The sequence below is a fragment of the Macrosteles quadrilineatus genome, unplaced genomic scaffold (genome assembly GCF_028750875.1).
Source record: "Macrosteles quadrilineatus isolate MER2022 unplaced genomic scaffold, UCM_ALF_1.0 Scaffold_2__2_contigs__length_208266976, whole genome shotgun sequence".
NCBI classification, from domain to species: domain Eukaryota; kingdom Metazoa; phylum Arthropoda; class Insecta; order Hemiptera; family Cicadellidae; genus Macrosteles; species Macrosteles quadrilineatus.
The window spans coordinates 196,208,544-196,230,692 of NW_026542595.1; the positions used below are offsets into that span (position 1 = coordinate 196,208,544).

Below are 22,149 nucleotides of genomic sequence, written 5' to 3' on the forward strand. Positions count from 1 at the left end.
ACATAGACATAGACATAGACATATTTTATTGACACAAAACGTTCTTTATAAAGTACATTTCATACATAAGAACAGGTGTTTCCTCATAGTGATGTATTTTATAGTAAAATTAATAGTTAAAATAATTAAAATAAACTCATGTAGGATATCAGAGAATTTTTATTTACACTATAGAGTTCTCCAAAAATTCGTCAAGTGAATAGTAGGCTTTATCAATTATTTTATATTTGATTTTATCTTTGAATTGAGTAGCATTTAAATTTTTAAGATACAGGGGTAATTCATTGTACAATCTAAGTCCCATATATTGAGGGCTGTTCCTAAAAATGTTCAACTTGTGATGTGGTAATCTGAAATTATATTTATTCCTTGTATTATAACTATGTGTAAATTTGACTACATCTGAAAAATTTTCCTTAGTGTCATGTATCCAATTTAGAATTGCATTTATGTATAATCCAAAAATGGTGTGAATTCTAAGATTTTTAAACAGGTTTTTACATGATTTTCTCCTTCTTGATTTGGTTAATATTCTAATAATTTTTTCTGTAAAATTAGTAGGGATTTGACTTCTGTTGACACTCACCACAGTATGATCCCATACCTCAAGATAAATCAAAGTATCTATATAATTAATACGCTACATGAAACTTTGTCGGTTGAACTCCTCCGCCATTTCTTAACCGATTTTATCCATTGACGTCTCATTGGAAAGAGCGTGTCGCGTAGATTTGCAAACTGGCCTTACATTTTTGATAAAGTCCCTCGGGCTCTGCCCCAGTGGCTTTGAAAGTTCCCATGTTATCCTTATGGAGAATATAGAATAATTAATTATTAAAACTCATTTTAAGTAAACTAAATCAATACTATTTATTTACAAGAACAAAACATAATGTAAACAAACCAAATAGCAGATGATTCATAACTTTATAACTCAGCTGATAATAATAATCCTACATTTCTCCCCACCCAATTTAGGCTGAGTTTCCGAAACTATGTACATCATCAGTTTCAGGTTCCATTTGCATTTTCCATTGAGGTGGATCAGTTGCACCTTCTCTTGCTCTCAGCTGGTCAGTGTGTTTTCTCTTTATATCTCCCCCTACTAAAACGGTGTATGATAGCTCTCCCGTCCTTTCTTGTACTGTTCCTGGTCTCCAGCCCTTCTTCGTTTCATTTTGAACCCACACTTCTTGTTTGACAGAAAACTCCTTTTGTTTGGATTTTAAGTCGTGATAGTACTTCTGTCGCCACACTTGATTTTCTATTCTCTCTCTGCTATTATACCTCCACCTGTCCAAAGCTGTTGGTAATCTTCTACCATAGAAAAGGACTGATGGTGGTTGTCCTGTGGTCTTTTGTGGGGTATTTCGATAAGCAAGCAACACTTGTAAAAGTGCAAGTGATGAACTGAGACCTTCTTGTTTGCAAGCACTATATCGACTCTTGAAGGTTCTGATAATCCTCTCCACTAAACCATTGGTTTTTGGATGATACGGCGCAGATGTAACATGACATATGTTATTGTCCTTACAAAAACTCTTAAACTCATGAGATGTGAAGGGGGTGCCATTATCCGATACAATTTTTTTAGGAACACCATACCTCGAAAACCAAGTCCTTAATCTATTTACAAGAGCAGCAGTTGTCGTACGGTCCATAACTTTGATCTCAACCCATTTTGAGTACGCATCGATTCCTACTAACCAGAATCGGTTGTCGAATGGACCTGCGAAGTCAAGATGAATTCGCTCCCATGGATCACTTGGCACATTCCAAGGATATAGAGGTACTTCTGTGTCAAATGATCGGTTACTCTGGCAAGGGTGGCATCTACGGACATAAACCTCAACATCCTTATTCAGATTAGGCCACCAAAAATAATACCTTGATAGGGATCTCATTGCCTCTATTCCAGGATGTCCTTTGTGGAGTTCTTTCAATACATTTTCTCTCAAAATCTGTGGCACTACAATTCTTCCTAATCGCATGATTATGCCGTTTTCTAATGTCAGCTCTTCTCTCTTATTCCAATATGGTTTCATGGATGGTGGCAAGTTTCCTGTATCTTTTGGCCAACCATGTTCCAGGTAGTCTATAAGTTTCTTCATATTTGGATCTTTCTTATACTCCAGTACAAGTTCATGATTTGGATAAACTACGTCAATTTTCTCCTGAACCAATGCTCGAATCTCTCTCTCATCTGGATCCAATACTTCTTGTGTCTTGAGTGAAAACCGAGATAAAAAATCAGCCAAACAATTATCCTGTCCCTTGATGTACTGGATCTCAAAATCATACTCCATTAAATACAAAGCCCAACGAACCAAACGGTTGTTTACTACTTTGGTAAGATCTCGATGCATTCCAAATATTCTTTCAAGTGGCTTGTGGTCCGTCCTCACCTTGAAATGTCTTCCACTGAGGTATTGTCTAAACTTCTTCACGGCAAAAACTAACGCCAGTGCTTCCTTGTCAACTGTAGCATACCTTTTTTCTGCTTCCGTTAGTGTCCTTGAGGCGTACATGACTGGCCTTTCCGTTCCATCCGGCATCAAATGTAACAGCACTGAACCAACACCTTGTTCAGAAGCATCACATTCAACAATGATCGGCTTTGATATGTCGTATGGGACTAATGTCTTCTCTAATGACAGGATATTCTTTAACTTGTCGAACGTAGTTTGTTCGGTGTCAGTCCATTTCCATTTAGTCTTCGTACCAGTCAGCTTATGCAAGTTCGAAGCGATCGCATGCAGATTAGGTATGTACCTTTCGTAAAAATGTAGTGCCCCTAGAAAGGCTCGCAATTCTTTCACGTTTCTTGGCCTTGGTGCGTGTCTTATGGTTTCAACTTTGTCTTCGGAGGGATGAATACCATTCCCATCTATTGTATGGCCTAAATACTTTACAGATTTCTGAAAGAACTTACATTTTTACAGTTTTGCTCTTATTCCACTTGATTCTAGCCGTCTCAAAACTTCTCTAAGAGTGGTTATATGGGTGGTCTTATCCTTACTAGAAATGATTATATCATCAAGTAGAACTCCGACATTAAGTCCTTTTAGTAAACTTTCCATGTACCTTTGAAATTTTGCTGGACTTGAGGAAAGCCCAAAAGGCAACCTTTTGTAGCGAAAGTAGCCTACATGAGTTGCTATCGTAAGATACTTTTGTGACTCAGGATGTACTTTCATTTGCAAGTACGCGTCTCGAAGATCTATGACTGAAAATATCTTTCCATCAGTTAATTTAGAAGTCAAGTCATCAAAGGTTGGCAAGAGGTGTCTCTCCGGAACGATGTTTGGATTCAAGGTTGTACGAAAATCGCCACAGATCCTGACTCTACCTCCACCCTTGTCTACGTTGACTGTTGGGGTACTCCATTCTATCGGTGTTTCGGAAGGGTCCACTGCTTCCAAAACTCCTTCCTGTACTAATCGCTGTAATTCTCTCTCCACTGCCTCCCTTAAGGGGAATGGAACTCTTCTTGCCCCGTAAGATACAGGGTTTGTTCCACTTTTTAGATGGATAACTTCATTAGAGTCAGATATCGTTCCTAGTTCATCACGAAAGAGTTCAGAAAACTCCTGAGTTAATGCCTCAACTTCTTTTTGTAACTCTTTTCTATAACTTTCTTCATTCTTGCCGGTCTCTTTACTATTTGTCTTTCCATTATCAATACGCCTAACCCTTACTTCCCTAGGCAAATTAAGATTGAAAGCTACACTCCACGGCAACCCAAATAATGGAACATCATCTTCTAGTAATACAATAACTGGCAATCGCTTAGTACGATTACGTAAGGTAACGTCCACAAAAGCCTTGCCCATGACTTCTAGCTTATTTTTCCCATAGCCAGTGATACATAATCTAAAAATGTACTTTTTAACCAATCCCCTGTATTCAAAGAACGAATTTTTCCTCTTACATAATGTATTAGAATAAGAACTTTTTCAATAGTGATTATATCTTTTGTATTTTTTTAGGATTAAGCATTATGATTTTGATCCAATGTAATGACGCCATTCGTGCACATGTTTGCAAAGTATGAATAAAGTTGATTTCATTTCATTTCATTTCATTTCATTTCATTTCATTTCATTTCATTTCATTTCATTTCATTTCATTTCATTTCATTTCATTTCATGACATCAGACGTCTTTTTTAGAGATTCGCCACTGGAATTGATCTTATCCCAAAGAGACAAACTTATAGCACTTACCCGAGCTCCTGAATCAAACTCCATTCTAACATTATACCCGTTCAATTCTACATCTATTGTAGCTCTCGGAACCTTACTCTTGACTGACCTAATTTGTGTTCCGCTAACATCAATATCAGAATTACACTCATCATCGTAAGTTTGATCACAAGAACCATCTACTTTTCTCAAATTACCATCTGTTCTCTTGAAAAAGTTATTTTTACTTTTACACATTCTTGCGAAGTGGCCTCTCTTTGTACATTTCTTACACACAGCAGAAACAGCAGGACACCTATCTTCACTAGGGTCATGTGTAAACCCACATCTATAACATCTATTGAAACCAGTAGATTTCTGTACCTCTGGTTTCCTCTTTTCCTTACTGTCACTTACTTTAAAAATCTCATTTTTACACGAATGTTTGGAAACTTCTTCTCTCGCGCGTTCCATGGATTGAGCTAACTCTAGTACTACTGTTGACTTAACAAGCTCACCTCGGTTATTAACTCCCTCGGGCCATCTTTGTCTGACTTCGACTTCAAATTCAGGACAGTTACTTCCTACTGCAAACCTATCTCGTACTCGTTCATCTAATCTATCTCCATATTTACAACTTCTAGCTAAAGACTTCAATCTGTTATAAAATAAAATAAATGTCTCACCATCTTTTCTTATTGCTCTTTCAAACTCAAACCTTGTCGCAAAAAGGGTCCTTGTAGGCTTGAACAACCGGTTGGCTTCCTCCTTGACTTCGTCGTAGGTGCACTCCTCCCAGGCCCTTGGATACATTTGGTCCGACAGTGCCCTAAGGTGCTCCTCTCCGACATTTGCCAATAGAAGATCTCGCCGAGCCGCTTGTTCTTCTGTGTTAGCACCACCCAGTCCCTTAACTCTGCAGGTCAACTCAAAACGAGCTATGTAGTCTTCCCACAATTGTTCACTATTATACTCTTTAAATGAAAATTTGCTCATTCTATCTTGTATGCAAGACATGTTACTACAGTCAATCACACTCTTATACTGAGACTGGTCTGTTTTCCTAGGCATTTTCTCGTCGCCAATATAGAATAATTAATTATTAAAACTCATTTTAAGTAAACTAAATCAATACTATTTATTTACAAGAACAAAACATAATGTAAACAAACCAAATAGCAGATGATTCATAACTTTATAACTCAGCTGATAATAATAATCCTACAGAGAACATAATTGTTTACATTTTGATCAGCTGTATAATTTAATTGCTGTTATTTATTTTTCAATTCATGAAACGCATTGAGTACATTTATTTACTTTTTGAGTTTGTGTAAACATAACCCCTTAGACGGATCGTGTTAGTATGGTTGTATCTTAAATTTGTGTATTTATCGTTGTTTTGTGTCGCTATGACGGACCGTGTTAGCGTGATTGTAACTTAAATTAGTGCGTTTATCGTTGTTTTGTGTAGCTGTAATTTGTTTAATTGTTGCTTTTTTCCTTTAAATGCCTCCGACGCGACGACAACGAAACATAGACAGGAGGCGTAATCGTGATAACGACCGCAGCTACAGAACAGTGGAGTGTAATAGGTAGGCTTAACTCATCACAGACAGCACCTGACCCTGGACAATCTCAACTTTTAGGTTACAAATGAGCCCTAACACTACCCCAAAATGACTTTTAGTTCTCAATTGGCCCTCTATCAATGACCTGTGTTGCCTATACAGCGAGGCATTTTGAGAAGGAGAAAACCGGCAAACATGCTTTAGGTTTATCAATAAGGAAGATAAACATGGTCTGAATTACACACCGCTAATCTTTGAGTTGACTCTTTTAAACTCATTGTAAATATGACTGTTATTCGTTTTGAATAAACTCCTGAAATACTTTGCAATTGCTCGAATTTTCGAGCAACATGTACACTAGTCCATAGTAAACTGTGATACATGTATCCTGGGGTACACAGTTTATCAGGTGAAAGAAAGCAAAAGAAATAGATCTTAGTTTCCCTTTCATCTTATCTATGTGAATCTTCCAATTAATATGAGTATCAAGCAATACACCCAAAAATCTACGAGATTCTACTAAATTTGGAATTTTATCGAGAACTACACAGTTTTTAAAGAAAATTTGATTATACGAGTTTTGTCAATATTTTTTCTTTAAACCATTATCTGAAAACCAATTTTTCATACAATCCAAAGTGTTTTCCATTGATACAATTAAGTTATTTACTGAATCCTCTCTTACGATTGCTGTTGTATCATCAGCAAATAAGATTAAATCTCTGCCAATAGCTTTTGGAAGGTCATTAATAAAGATCAGGAAAAACAGAGGGCCCAATATTGACCCTTGAGGTACGCCATAATTAGATAAATTCCAGTTTGACATATGTTTCACACCGCTTTTAGCGAATTTCCCTATAGGGAAGTAGCTATTACCGTAGGTGGCATGGTAAGACCTAAGCCCGGGAGCGATTTACTTTTTCATTTTGATGTCCCCAGAGGCCAAAAACACCATTCGTAAAAATTTTTATATATATATATGTGTCCGTGAACGCGATAACTTGAGTAATTTTTGTCTGATTTTGATGAAATTTGGTTCAAAGGTGTAAAGCGGGATAAACTTGAATGAGTTCGCGAACCAGCATGATCGGACCATGGGAACAGGGCTTTACGGGGGGTTTTATGGGGTAAAAATTGGTTTTTCTCACTTTTGACCCTCAAAACACAAAGTTTACCAATTTCTCTTTATACCTTTTTAAAGAGCTTAAAAAAACAAATAATTTAGTATATAAAAGTATTTTTGTACGGTTATTGGTAACGGAAAAAATTTAAAAAATTTTAAAATAAAAATTCCCATGTTATTCTTATGGAGAATATTGTAAAATGTTGTAGTTTGGTTGTTTATGGATATATTTTGATCAATCTTGGCAAACTTATTTATTTTGTACTAAGCTATTAATATTTTACTAAAAAACACACTTTATTAGTTTCCTTGTAGCAGCAAACCTAGGTACTCATTTAAATATATTTAATTGAAAATCAATTCAGACAAATGGAAATTCGCTTAGTTGTCAGGTTTGCTGCGACGGGGGTATTTAATTTTGCACCTCATTGAATTTTTGTCTCTGTCTAATGTTGGTTGATTAGGTAAATTTTTTTTCTGTTTATTAAAAAATGTCTAAAGTGTAATTAAAACCAATGAACCAGAAGCGTAATAGTAGCTTTGCTATTTTATAACAAGTCATATGATGACTCCAGATCTATATAGGCCCAAATAATCAGGCCTAGGTAGATAAACTACGGTAATTGATTGACATGTTGTATAGATCGATGACTGGGCAACTGATGATGTGGATGATGTCGCCGGGACAACCCAACAGACTGAGAATGTTTGTTATTCAGTCACTCCGCAATCAGATAAAAGCTAAAGACATCATCACCAGCATCATACTCATCAATAGCCAGGTAGTAAATTACTTTTGTTAGATTTATTTGGGATGGGATACAATTCAGCTAGCCTAGCTTTTATATCCGGAAAGAAAAAGAAAAATGTAACTCTGATAATTTGTCCGAGTTAAGTACTTTTTTAGAGTACATGGAAGAAAAATAGAGTTTAGGAGAGAATATAGAGAAGTTAAGATGAAATACGCTCAGTGATACATTCTGTGGTCTTTTTTGTGTACCTGGACTTTAGTTTTCCCAGGTGTGCTAGCTGAATTCTATATAAAAAAAATTAACCAATCATTTACTTCCAGGCTTTCTTTTAAGATTTTACATAACTCTATGTAATTTAGTGCAAGACTTATTCAGAGAGTAAATTGAATTCAAAATTTATTGAATGTAGTATTGTAAAAACACTCAATAAAAACCCACCTCTTCTAAAGCGTTCTCTTAAAATCCCTACTACTCTTTTTTGAATAAAAAGTATTGGCTTAGGGATATATTACAGAATGATGCATTCCTCTAGGAGAATAGCCTTCACACTATGGTCACGTCAAGGTCTTTTTTTCCTCAGAGTGGCTTATTAACTGTTCTGTTTTAATATCTGTTTTAATTAAGTTTTTCTAAAAGACTTGACATAATTTACAGAAAGTGTCATTATATTGTTTTGTACCTTTTGCCTTTAGTAGAAGACTTTAGTAAAAATTAATTATTTAATTTCAGATAGAACAGCAGTTTGTTCTTTACTTGTGGGAATTCATGTACGGAGCAGACAGTTCATCACTTCTCTCGGAAGAGATACAGGTAAAGTGGATTAAATAAACCAACATTGCCCATTGATTCTGCATGGTTTTGAACCTGAAGGATAATTTCAATTTCATAACTCATCCGCTTTGCTTACTTCATCTTGTCAGGCCCTCTTGTGGAATCCAGAGTGCCCCTTTTAAGGTATTTAATTCAATATTTTATTTCATTAGCTTCATCTCCGAGACATATGTCCAGTCCTTATCAAAAGTTTGCTTTTTGCTTCAGCAACTACTTCTGGTTCATGAAACTGATTCCCTCATTCCCTATTACGGTTCAAATATAACTTGATTTGTTGTCGTCACATAGGTGATTTGAGTTTACCTTTGTTGTTATTCCCAGTTTTGTGAAGAGCTGAAGGAGTTGCTACAGGCCTGGAGTATCTACTCCCCAGCAGCCATCGGCCATGACTACGACCCCTGGACAGACGACCTCAGTAACATGGCTCGTACTGTCTACAACCAACGCAGCCTCTGGACCAAGCAACAGGAGGCTATTGTCAACAGGTAGATTGTGTGTCTTAATCCATTCTGTCTCTTCCCTCTCTTCTTCTTCATCCCCTATTTCTCCAACCCCTATCCACCTATTTTCTTCCTACTTCTCCTCTTTCTTTCGCCCTTCCCTTTCTTCCCCTCTGCCTTTCTTGTCCTCTATTACTACTCCTACTTCTCTTCCTGATTTATCCCTACCTATATTTCTCATTGTTCTACTATAACCTAGGATTCTTCCTTGGTGATGACTATTCTGTCTGATCTCACAAGTTTCTTCCCATCTCTTTCAACATCTTCCTAGGTATATACTCTCTTTTTTCTCAGGTTTATCCAAGAATTATATTGTGGAATGGTTGTACTCGTGAACAATTGTAAATATATGCCCATGTTTTTATACTAAACCGATATCTAATGCCTATCATGAACATTTAACACACTGGTAACAAGTGACTGTGGCAGGACCATCTCTCGCATGGAGGGTGTGGTGAAGGCAGTGACAGAGTCAGCCATGGCAGTCACCCGAGTGGTGGTGGAGGCGCAGAACTGTGAGCGGAAGACGGTGATGGAGCGACTCAAACAATCCCTGAGTGACAGCGTACACGCTCAGCTGCAGTGGAAACTACTGGCACACCAGCTGACGCACGAGCGAGCGGTGTGGCACTTCCCCCACTGCTACCCGAGGTAACGTACCTGGACAGTTACAGTAAACACCTTCTTCTCGCACCCAGGGACTGGTTTCTAATCTAAACTATACAAGTAGACAATAAACAATAGACAGAAGTCAGAGGTATCGTACATAATCCTTGATAATAGTACAGCTGTCATAAAAATTGTACGTTTGTGTTATAGTTAAGGATGCTCCTTTAGCCATCTTGACAGTGCTGTCTTAAGGGTCTTAAACGGTTCATTTCTGAGATGGTCTGGAAGATTATGGAATTACACAAATCTTTTGGGTTTTTTCTAGGGGTGTGCGAATAGTGATTTTGAACCTCGAGCCGAGCCGAGCCGAGCTTTTTAAAAAATGTTGGAGCTCGAGCTTTTTCGAGCCGAGCTTTTCCTAGCGTAACCTTATCTTAATTATTAAACTTTTTTTCTTAAAAAAGTGCATAATAATAATAATGTTCAGTCAATTTTTAAACAAACACAATGTTATTTTAATATGTTTAAAAACATTGAGAATTGTCAAGACATAAAATAGTAGATAATCACGATAAGAACTGAACTGAACTAAATGAAGATGCAAGAAATAAAAGGATATCGATTAAAGGCCTGAAGAGATATGCAGTGCAGACTGAGACAAAGACAATCAGATTGTCTTTCAAAACAGAACAGCAACGCGACCTTGAATGACGACAAAACAACTAGCAAGTCGATTACATATGTATATTGTAACTAGGCTACTATGAATATTTAATTCTATTTTGTATAAATAAATACAAAATAAATTTAAAAACATGTGATTATTCTTGTTGTTTTCCATGCACAAAATATTTTTGTTTTATGAATCCTATTAATCAAAAAAGAACATGGTTGGTTTGGATCCAAAAAGGTGGAGAGACAAGTTTTACTTATATATTAAAAAATATATAATTGACATATAGAGGAAATAGACCAAAGCACTAGAATTAATAACCAAAGCACTAGAATTAATAGAATAACACACAAAGTAAACAAGAAATGAAATGCAGAACACGATGATTTAACACTGTCACTCAATTTTGTTATCTAGAAGGGTCGGCGAACTAATCAATAAATAGCCAAAACCAGTTTCCTCCCCTTCACACAGTCTCACCGGCCCCCTCCCCCCCAATCCGGGTGGCCCAACACTTTGTCCTTGAAACACCCTTGCGTCTGAAACAATAAACCCTTACACCCTCGTTGCTGTTTTGACAACAGGTTTATGAATGCGATCACTATTTTTCATTTCCAGAATTAACTATCAATTATTATTTATTTGCAAGATACAAATAGGAAACTACATCACATTATGGTATTCAATGACCCATGTACTATCAAAAATTAATAACTCATTACTTATTTTGATAATAAAAAGCATTCATTACAGCACGCGCCACTTATTGATATATATATATATATATAATCCTCAAAGTAACTGTTACTTTATAAAAAATAAAATAGGTACAAAATTGTGTGGCCAGTCAAACTTTATAGGCCTAAACAAACATTTTATTCTATAAAATACAGATGGTAAATAGGGGTTGGTTTAAAGGAAATAAAATACAAAACATATTAATTAATTATTTTGATAAACATTAGAAAGGTTATGGGATTGATTGAACTAAAATAACCGCAGGGAAACTTATAAGTAGAAAAGTCGTCAAACACAATCTGTTTAATCAGTACATTGTTAGAGAGAGAGAGAAAAAGAGAGATAGCAGATAAGGAAGTTTGATGATAAGGAGTTTGATAAGGAATCTGAAAAAGTAAACAAACAAGGAACAACGACACGACGATTACAGCCTTATTGTCTCGCCCACTACATTTGCACACGTGACCACTTTTTGTTTCTTCCTTATCTTTCATCCGTCCCAAAATAGAATTCCTGAAATAGTTTGTTGGTATAATCTCCCCTCCCACACAAGGCGCAGTGCTCAGTGCGCACTGTAGGTTGCCACGGCAACCGTGTGTCGTCATAGCGACTTAGCCAATCACGCACTCGCACTGCGTTGCATATTACGATACGAATAGTTGTGTTAGAAAGACAACGCAATAGGTGGTAGTTTCCTCAAAATTAGGATCGATAATCATTGCGTCTTGACTGAGCTGAGGTTCGTGCTTATCAAGACACAATTATGAAACGGAGGAGAGTAAATTTAAATGAAAGTTAGTTCCTTATTTATTAATTTAATTTTTATTTGCTACAGTAGTTCAATAAGTATTCGGCTCGAACATTTCGAACTTTTTGAAAATCACGAGCCGAGCCGAATAGCGTCCTATTCGGCTCGAAAAAGCTCGATGTTCGAATACTCGCACACCCCTAGTTTTTTCTGTACAGTGTGAAAGTTTGTTGCATTGTGCAAAATTGTATTAATCAAGGTCTTTAGGTTTAATTTGCTGGGTAGAAACTGTGCCCAGAAATATTGTTTGTGTTGGTGAAGATGGATCACTCTCGAGTTTTTGTCATATTCCATTTTTTGGCTATGTCGTTAAATCAGTGATGTAATCTAAACCTTGAAAATTGCAGCTCTTGGCAGTTAGACGAGACTGAGGGCCCAGCCAGAGTCAGGAAACGGTTGAAGAGATGTCATCTTCCCATTGACAAACGTTTCCTCAAGCCTGAGTTCCAAGATAAACTAGGTAATTGTTACATTGAGACTAAACAAATTTTACTAAATATACCCTTAGTAACTTTTTCAATAATTTATGTTTCGTACAGATAAAATAAAACAAGAAAAATACAAAATTGAAAGATATGTTCTTACACTGTCTCTAAAGTTTGCTCTCGATAATCCTTCGATATTTTTTTAAATGTTATCAGGAGTGTGTTAGGTTGCATTAACCGAAAGATGACCAATAACAAAGTAATAATATAGTAAATAGGCTAAAAAAAGTGAACTTATGTAGGCTACTCCCTGACTATTGGGCTTTTAAATTAATCAGCTACAATATTATTTTTAATGGAAAACAAAAAGTAATTTTTGCAAACTACAAAAAGACAAGGTGATTTACCTTGTTAACTCTTTAATACAGCTCTTAACCCATTGGGGAAGGAATTAATGCGCTACCTGCAGCACCCTCTGGCGGCAATTAATTTTACCGAATTTGTAGACTTTTACTCTAACTGCTATAGAAAGAAAACCTTAGGTAATAAATTAATAATTCTTTCACCATTTTGTTCACAGTAAAATTGTTTACAGAAAAGTGGTAATTGGATAGTCAAAGTACTAAACTAAAAATATATATATATATATAAAGATTATAAAAATGAAAATTGTAAAAACCATATTTTGAAAGTAAACTTGATATACAAATTCCAAGATTAAGCCAGACACCAAATAACACTACTATTAAAAAGTTCAATCGATTCTCTACGTAGAAAAATCAAACGTTATCTACTTTTATTAGTAATAACATTTTTTTTAAGTCGTTTGTTTACCTTACCGCAGCTGATTTTTGGTGATATGTGGTTTCCATGGCAACACAAAATTGTTTGTTATTCGCTAAAATAAATGAGTAAATACGCAAATCAAGAAGCAAGATATTTATAAACATTATAATAGTAAGAAGAAACAAAAAGGGCGAAAAATAATAATAACTAAATAACTAATGGCGCTGCCTAGCGGTGACTCTCGTAAGTTGGCCGCCGGGCCTGCAGCGGCCGTATGAGTAACGCTCGTAAGTCGGCGCCAATGGGTTAAGTATAATTTATATTTTAAATAGTTGACAAAATGTATTCATTCACCATATGATACACTATCAAGGTGAACTTTGTTGCAACGATTAAACAACTAACAAATAATGAAATAATAATAACATTCTACATTTGTTTATAGAAGCAGCGATCCGTCCTCAACCGTTCTCATTCCTGTTTGGAGCCGAGGGTCCGTCGATGTCGGCAGTTCTGATAGAGCGACTACACACAGACGAGAAGATAAGACACATGGCATCGGCCCGTATTGTCACACCAGCGCTTGAACATCCTGGGGAACTTCTCATTGGCGAGACCTGCCTCTACTTTGTACCAAGCACTGAACCTTCCAAGCTAGACGTGAGTGGCTGCTGAGAAATGCTAAGACTGTTTTGACCATACTTAGTAGCTTGGTTCACAGAGAAGTATGATACAGTGGATACCAGCTTATGGGACAACCGTGCAACTTTAGTTCTGGTATGATGGGACGAAAATGTACTTGTAACGAGCAAGGAAGATCCTGAACGGCAATGGCCACATATCATTGTTGTACAGCAGTTGTAGCGCACAGGGTCTTCCTACAGCTTGAGCTCTCTAGTACGTGATGGCGAGAGGGGAAATGAGAGCAGGGGGGAGGACGAATAGAATTTGTTCTGGACATCAGCGACTGGTGCTAGCCACCACTTAAGTGTACCATTGAATGTATCCTCTGTTTATTACTTCTCTGTGCTTTGTTATGGTTAATTATGAGCAGAGACTAGATTTATTGCTATCGCGACCTAACAACATTTTTGTTTTAATACCCATAAATGTTAAAAGTGGTTTTTACTTTACTCTGTTTGATGTTCCTCCTCCAACCCTTTAGGATCCAACGTCCGATAGACGCTAGAATAACATAACCAATCCCTCTGTTACATTGATATGCAAGTGTAACTCAACAAAAACTCCTGTACGTTACCAAAGCTGATATTTGGTAGACTATAGTATGATCAATGCCCGATCAGTCTAAGGCGTTGTTTCTCAGGCCAGAAAACATTGAGATTGAGGGTTCCAATACTGTATCAATCAGGTCTGGTGTGTAACGGATTCACCTGACTGTGGCAGAACACTGTACAGCTCGGGTGGAAGTTAATGGATTGGGTAAATTTTTGGGAGTTTTATCTGAATTATGGCATTTTCGCTACTTTGTAATTTACTTTACTCTGTGTTTGTCCACAAAAATTTTTTTTATAATTTACTTTTTATATTCGTAAGATAAAGGGGAAAATTCAATAAAAAGGCACAGTTAAAATTATTATCATTTGACTTTTTTATTTCATTGGCAAAGACCCTAAAAAATAAGGTTTTTTTTCAATTATGCTTACACTTTACATGATGATTTAGGTTACCAATGGTTCTCTGGATGCTTGCTCACAAGCCTGGCAGTTTGAGGATGTCAAGGAAATACACAACAGACGTTACCAGCTTCAGGAAAGAGCTTTGGAGATATTCCTACTGAACGGCAAAACCTACTTGCTAGCATTTGAATCTTCATCGGTATGTATTTATCATCCTTGAATTTTTGGTTTACATCAGGATTTCCCTTTGGGCAATTCAGTGTTGTGAAATTGTTTAGTTTTTCTGTGAGATGTGACTGTACACTGTATCAAAATCAAGAAAACTCTTTTTGCCACTCCGTCTGAATTATGAGGATAAAAACAAAAAACAAGTCTTGAGGTCTGCACTCTGCACTCGATTGTACTTTGTGGTTCTTTTAGATGCTGCAGGCCTCACAGTTAGTCAACTCCTCATAAAATATAGGGGCATCCCCAGACCTCTAGTGTGTGTAAAGTGTAACTTTCTGGTAAAGTGTCTCCAGTAGTAGAAATACAACATTTTCAATAGTTTTTTGATCAACAAAATGATCTGTCGTAGGAGAGAGATCTGTTTGCCTCAGAACTGAGTCAGTGTGAGCTGCCGCATCGTGTGGCCAGTGACCACCTTGCGGACACAGTACAGTTGTGGCGTGAAGGCCACCTCACTAACTGGGAGTACCTGACCACCCTCAACAAGATGGCCGGCAGGTGTTACAACGACCTCATGCAATACCCTGTCATGCCCTTCGTCCTCGCCGACTATACAAGTACCACTCTTGATCTGACGGATCCCCAGTCGTACAGGTTGGTGCAATTTGTGTTGTGTTTTACTGTACAGGACATTTCTTATCCATGGAAAAGGGACAAAGTAATCTGCTAAAGCATTGAAGTAAAACTAGATCCAGACAAGTACCCTTTTTGCACTCTGCATTTTTGAAGCTGGTGACAAACCTGAGAGATGAGTGGGGAGAGGTGAATATAATATTACTATTATATTAGTATTACTATCCTTATGCATCTTGTGTTCACCTATTGTATTATTTGGTATTTATTATTGCTTGTTATTTCCCGTATGTAATGGCATTATTGTACAATGGCTTCTGCCGTGAATAAACAAATTGAATTGAATTGAATATCATACTTATTGGCTTGAAACTGGTTGTGCCTGATATTTGTTAAGTCACTTGGCCTCATGATGGACAGATGTCAAATTTCTCAAATTATACGTCAAATTATTATGAGCTATTATGGCCAGTTGTTTAAAAGAAAAGAACATGACCATCCTAAAGTTAAGCTACATCATATTTGCTTTTTTTTATTTGAAGGGGCTAGTTTGTATTTGTTTTTGCTCTAACTTTTGAACCTCACCAAAAACTTCGATTTGTTGCCAAAAACAACTGTGATTTGAATACCTAGCCTTTCTAGAAGGTTAATTAAAAGTCAAGATAAACATTTCTTCAAGAAATAGACACAATCTACTTAGATTTCTTGCAGTAACTCTTTTTTTATTTTATCAAATCTTTACCGTTAGTTTTGGTTCTAGAACTTATTGATTTCATGATGAAATGAATGACACTTTTGTCAGTCAGAAGTAAATATAACTCTTCTAGTATCACTGATGATTACAATATTCACTATTTGATACAAACAATATTTTATATACTAGGAACTTCAAGAAACCAATGGCTGTACAAGAAAAAAGCAGTGAACAGCACTACATCAATAACTATAACGTAAGTTCAATATACAATTTTTTTAAATACATTTGGTCTAAGCTTGTATGTATTAAGATAAGTTTACTTTTTGTGTTGCTTCTGGGTACATATCTTCACTTTGGCTCGTTACAGATTTTATTAAGCTTATTAACTTACATTTACTGCGATCATTGGCAATTCTTCTGTGCAGGATCAATGTCGTAACAAACTTCTTCGGACACAAGTTTGTTTTTTATGCCAAACTGTATTATTGTGTACCGGATGTTTCCCCAGGCAAGTCCAAGGTCTTGAGGATCGTATTCTTCTCCGAGATAACCCAAGCGCAGCTCTCCTGGCTTGTAAGGGCAATTCCAGTTGCGGCCTTCGAATACGTGTTTGTCTTTCCCGAAGAAAAACTCGTACTCCAGCTCGCCCCTGTGTCGCACGGTGACGTTGGTGTCGTAAGCCGCCAGATATCTTTCACAGGCTTTGATGTCCTCACACTCTTGGTCTTCTATGGGTATCTGTGTGACAGAAACCTTCGTCACTACTTGGTGTGTTGCGGGGCAGTTCTTGTAGGTGTGTTTCATACCCCAGCGTTCCACTGGGACGAACCAATCCTCACCCTGATAGGGAATTATGTCCGGTATCTCCGGTTTCCAAGGAGAATTGATGTGGATCACGTCGGTGAGGATCAACACCAAGACAAAACAGAGGAACGCAAGTGTGGTGAGGAGAATGATCAAAACGTAGTTAGGAATAGAGAACGTTATCGTCTTCTTCGGTACAGTCTCTTCAAAACAGAAACGCGGAATGGGAGAGTTGTTGAAGGAGATGTAGGAGTGTTCCTTTTCATACTTGGGCGGTGTGAAGATCTCCTCGTAGCTCGCCACTGATTTGGTGTCTGCGTAGAGCTGACTCTGGGCGTAGATGTAGTTGGAGGGCTCGTTGGTGTAGCTGTTGTCCATGGTGGAGATATTGACAAATGCACTATCCAGGTGGCAGGTGTAATCACCAGCTGTTGCACTGATAAGGGCTACACTGTTTTCCCATTATCAGGCTCATGCAGTATCTCCAATGCATTAGCATTCTTTGAAGTTGTAAATGTTTTATCACTTAGTTGTATCTATTGTAGCGATTTGGTGGGATCTACAAAACATCAGCTTATTAGTGGATTTGTTTGTTGACCTACATACTGAAAATTGGAATTGTTAAAAAGAACTTTTCTTAACTTTTATAATTAACACTTTATTTATAATATAGTAAACAAACACACAAAATACTACTGTATAATGTAAACATGAGGTTGTCTATTTTTTACTTAGGATGGAATTGTGAACTTATATGAGTATCGTTCTAAATCAAGTCAAATTGTCTACCACTCAATAACAAATTTGATCAATTGTTTTACCTGTTAGTTTTTTATACCACAAAGTATGAGCAATACTCTTACTTGTGCTCAATATTTTGAATTGTAGAATAAGGAGGATAAGAGCTAGCTTACTTTGAAAAAATGTAGATAAGCCATAGGATAGAACATACATAAGAGAACACACAATATTTTGTCCCCTGGGGGACTTTGTCAAGTGTAGATAAATAAAGTGATAGAGCGTTTAAAAAATGGCTTCTGTTCCAGCAGATTTTTTTTTTTTTTATAAATAAAACCAACAATGTTTTTGTGTCCAAGATGTCTTAGTTATTTCAATGACTTTAAGCCCTTGGTAGGGTTTTTAAAATAATGTGCAACATTTTTGTTTTGTAAATTATTTGTTTGTAACTAACTAGCCTATAAATATAAGTGACTTATTTCTTCTTTTTACTATATTTTTACTAAGATGCTTATTGCTTAGCTTAAAGATAAAAAATATAGTTCATCACATCGCTCAAAACTCAAAAGTATCCTTTTCACTTTCCCTCATTTTCCATTGAACTTAGCTCTAGAAAAGTGAATTAAGGTAGGGATGAAATATTCTTGCACACCAATATAAAAAATGACACTCATTTCCCGTATAACTTTTAGTACCTGAAACAGGAGCTGACGAATGCCCTCAACCTGATCTCCATTAACCACGAACCTTACCACTACTCGTCACACTACTCCAACTCGGGCACTGTTCTGCACTTCTTGGTGAGACTGCCACCCTTCACATCCATGTTTATCAACTACCAGGTGAGATTTTGAGTGGAATCAAGAGCCGCTCTGAATCCTACAGTGTTTAGTGTTCATTTTGTTTTTTTATTTTATGTTCGTTTTTACACAATTGGCACTTGTAACGGTTTTTGTTAGGAAACGGTCCAAACCATGGTCTTGAGGCTTAATTTTCGACCTTTCGTTACATACATAGCATCGTCAATTGATGGAATCTGAGTGGAAGCCTCCCAAACCGCAATTTAAATGTTACTGCTTCTAACATATGCCTAACGTTTTTTTTTGTGTAAATTAAAGTAAAAAAATGTAAGGAAAAAAACTAAAGTAAAATCTAAAAATTTAAGCAAATTTTTAAAGAGATTGGCCATTTCAAAGTACTGAGTGTTTCTTTAAAATTCAGGTATCACTATATTACTTAGTTTTTATTTTCCTTTCATAAAATTTGTACCTATGTAATTGAAATGAATAACAGAAAATTAGGGATGGTCAAGTCTCGAAATTTTGGGAAATTTTAAATCTCGTTACACGAGACGAGATTTCTTTTTGGCCGAGATTTTTATCGAGACAAGAATAAAAAAAAAAAAAACGCCTGCAGAAAGTCAATGCAATACCCCCGTGTTGTAGTTGCGTTTCCTTTGCGAAGGCGTTCTTATTTAATTAATTCTTTAAATGTCAATATTACTTTAATTATTTTAATAATATTACTTTAATAACATTTGAGAAGTTTTGTTGAGTGTAAGCAGTGTGAGGAATGTTTTATAACTATAAAAAGCCAAAACAAGTAACTATTTTATAGAAATTAATATTGCTTTTATTTTATGATTTATTTTATTTTAGGATAAGTTGAACTCTATCCTAACTGATATCACTATGTTTCCTAATCGTAGGCATTTTTAATAAGTTAGGCGTGATTAATAAATAATGTTATGCTGATGTTTTTTAATAAAAGATTGTAAATATTCTTGCCTATTATCATTATTTTTGTATTCAAACAGTCATCTAACAATGTTACAAAATCAGGTAAAAATTTTGAACGTGCATTTCCCGTTGTGTATGAGAAGAGAAATCCCGTCTCCATCTCGTCTTGAAATTTTATGAGAAATAAAAAATCTCGTCTCGAACTAAAAATCCAATCTCGTCCATCCCTACAGAAAATTGAAAAATAATTATGATTTGACTTTTTTTAAGTGGCTTTTCAAAACCTACAATTTAAGAAGCTTTTATGTGCATATTCATAAAATCAGTTGAGGTTAATAATGAATCTTCAAGCAGGCACTGGTATTACTTTTTAGAATATTTATTTGAACTGAAGATAGTTTCAAAAGGCAGTCATTTTTTTATTATTTTATCAATTTAATTTTTTTAACATTTAATATTTTTTACACATCTTTAAATAAAACAAAATAAATTATTCTATATTCCTATATCCTTCACTAAGACTGCTCAAACTTATCAACAGTAAACAATCTTAAACATTTCAGGACAACAACTTTGACCTACCTGACAGAACTTTTCACTCGCTCCACACCACTTGGCGCTTGACGTCAAGTGAGAGCTCGACGGATGTCAAGGAACTCATTCCAGAGTTCTTCTTCCTCCCGGAGTTCCTGGCGAACCACGAGGGTTTCAACTTTGGCACTCGACAGAACGGCCTCAAAGTTGATGAGGTTGATTTGCCACCGTGGGCCTGTGGGGACCCTCGGCGTTTCATACTCATACATAGGTCAGTGTGGGGTACATTGAAAACAAATTATTGTTAACCATTTATGGAAAGTATATTTATGGACAAATACCAATGCCAAAAAACAAGAGTCAAATGCAAAAGTCCTCTTTAGGGAAAAGTGAAGTTTATTGAGCTTCGAAGGTTAAAATAATGTTCTAGTTTTATGACAAAAACTGTCCAGCTAGTTGAAGTTTAAAAAAATCATCAAAAAAAGAATATAAAAAAACTAATTCAACCATCTAAAACTACCCACAAATTTTTACAACTTCAGTAACTGTTATTCAACTTACTTTAAAATTCTGAGTTTTTCAGTACCTATTACCCATTTATTTAATCCTGCTATTCCAAAAAAAATGTTAAACTCTTGTGCTCTGCTCTTTGTTACCCTAACTATCCCACAATCCCATACAACAATTAATAACAATAATTTGAGACCGCACACAATTGCAGGCAAGCCCTAGAGTCGGACTACGTGCGAGAGAACCTCCCACACTGGATAGACCTGGTGTTTGGCTACAAACAGACTGGCAAGGCGGCCGTGGAGTCCATCAACGTGTTCCATCCTGCAACCTACTACGGGTTCAACCTGGAGGCCATCCCGGATCCTGTGGTGAGAACTGCATGGGAGACCATGGTTAAGACGTACGGACAGACTCCCAGACAGTTGTTCAGGGCTTCTCATCCCATGGTGGTGCAAGCGTTGGTGCCCAAGACTACGGCAGTCGCTAGCTTACCAGGTAGGCTTTAAAGAGTGTAACTTTGTTGGGAGTGTTACTGCTTGTGCAATTTCGGGTGTGAACTAATCAGCGAGGTCACTGATTTTACTAAATGTGAGTCGCTGACAACCACTGATTTTATCAAGGGTTTACAGAAGACACTGATTTTACTAATGGGTATTAGAAGTCACTGTAAAGTTAGTAGTTTTATGATTGGACCAAAGGAGTCACCTATTTTACTGAGGGGTCACAGAAGTCCCTGATTTGCCTAAGGAATCAAGAATTCACTGAATGTCTCTGATTTTCCAATAGGGTCATACGCGTATAGATTACTGTAATGTTATGAATTTTATGAATGGGCCAGGGCCACAGGAGTCATTAACTTTACAAAGGGGTTTTACGGAAAAGTCAATTATTTTATGACTTTTCTTAGGAATCTTGAAAGTCACTGATTTTAAGAAAGGGTAAAACAAATTACCTAGGCTATGTGTGCATCTTGGGAGAAAATGGCTGATTTTACTAGGGGGTCACTGAAGTAACTATATGACTGATTTTACTACTAGGATCATAGAAGTATGTGTTCTCGCATGTGTTCCCCGTGTATGATAACCGGTGTGACGCAGGTGTGAAAGGCGTGTCCTGGGGTAACTACGTAGGCTCTCCCAGTGACAGCTCGCCCAGTGTCATTTGGCAGCAGCAACATCGCACCCCTGTGGCCTCCCTCATACCATTACTGACCAACGATGTGTTCGGCCTTGCGCCCTCTACTGCACTGCTGCTGGCTTACTCTAAGGTAAACCAAAACCTTGTCTAGGGTAATAGTTTTGCTGTTGCAATTTTTAATAAATGAAGAAATGAATGAAACTCCTTTCAAGAAGAAAAGGAAAAACTAATGAAATTTACCTAATGAAATGGGAAAAGTTAGGGACGCAAGGCTCTTTTTTTACACTGTAAATATGTTTTTTTATAATAGTATTTTACTGAGAATAATTTGTATTAGTGATGGTCAAAACCAGAAATTTCGAATCTCAAAACCGAAACCGAAACTTGAAAAAATCGAATCCCGAATCCCTAAACCTAAACGCGAAACCTTTTTACTTAGCTGGTTAGAGAGGTTAAGGTTAGAGAAAAAAATACAGGTAATAATACAATTTAAAATGGAATCAACACTGTAAGAGGTTGACTCCTGACACTGACATAATAACATAAATAT

General features: G+C 36.5%; 1 protein-coding gene across 3 annotated transcripts in view; it reads left to right on the forward strand.

The window, feature by feature from the left end:
• The window catches only part of LOC128984287 (lysosomal-trafficking regulator), an 88,520-nt gene that overhangs the window by 60,048 nt on the left and 6,323 nt on the right, over positions 1-22,149 (forward strand). For 2 of the 3 annotated variants that reach the window (XM_054403590.1, XM_054403592.1), the window contains 13 exons: positions 7,521-7,659; positions 8,359-8,439; positions 8,782-8,945; positions 9,390-9,611; positions 12,136-12,248; positions 13,445-13,659; positions 14,683-14,835; positions 15,214-15,458; positions 16,321-16,387; positions 18,369-18,518; positions 19,979-20,220; positions 20,671-20,957; positions 21,560-21,729. In XM_054403590.1, coding sequence (XP_054259565.1) covers positions 7,521-7,659; positions 8,359-8,439; positions 8,782-8,945; positions 9,390-9,611; positions 12,136-12,248; positions 13,445-13,659; positions 14,683-14,835; positions 15,214-15,458; positions 16,321-16,387; positions 18,369-18,518; positions 19,979-20,220; positions 20,671-20,957; positions 21,560-21,729 — 2,248 coding nt within the window. The remainder of the gene's footprint in view (positions 1-7,520; positions 7,660-8,358; positions 8,440-8,781; positions 8,946-9,389; positions 9,612-12,135; positions 12,249-13,444; positions 13,660-14,682; positions 14,836-15,213; positions 15,459-16,320; positions 16,388-18,368; positions 18,519-19,978; positions 20,221-20,670; positions 20,958-21,559; positions 21,730-22,149) is intronic. The other variant, XM_054403591.1, reaches the window with a different exon arrangement.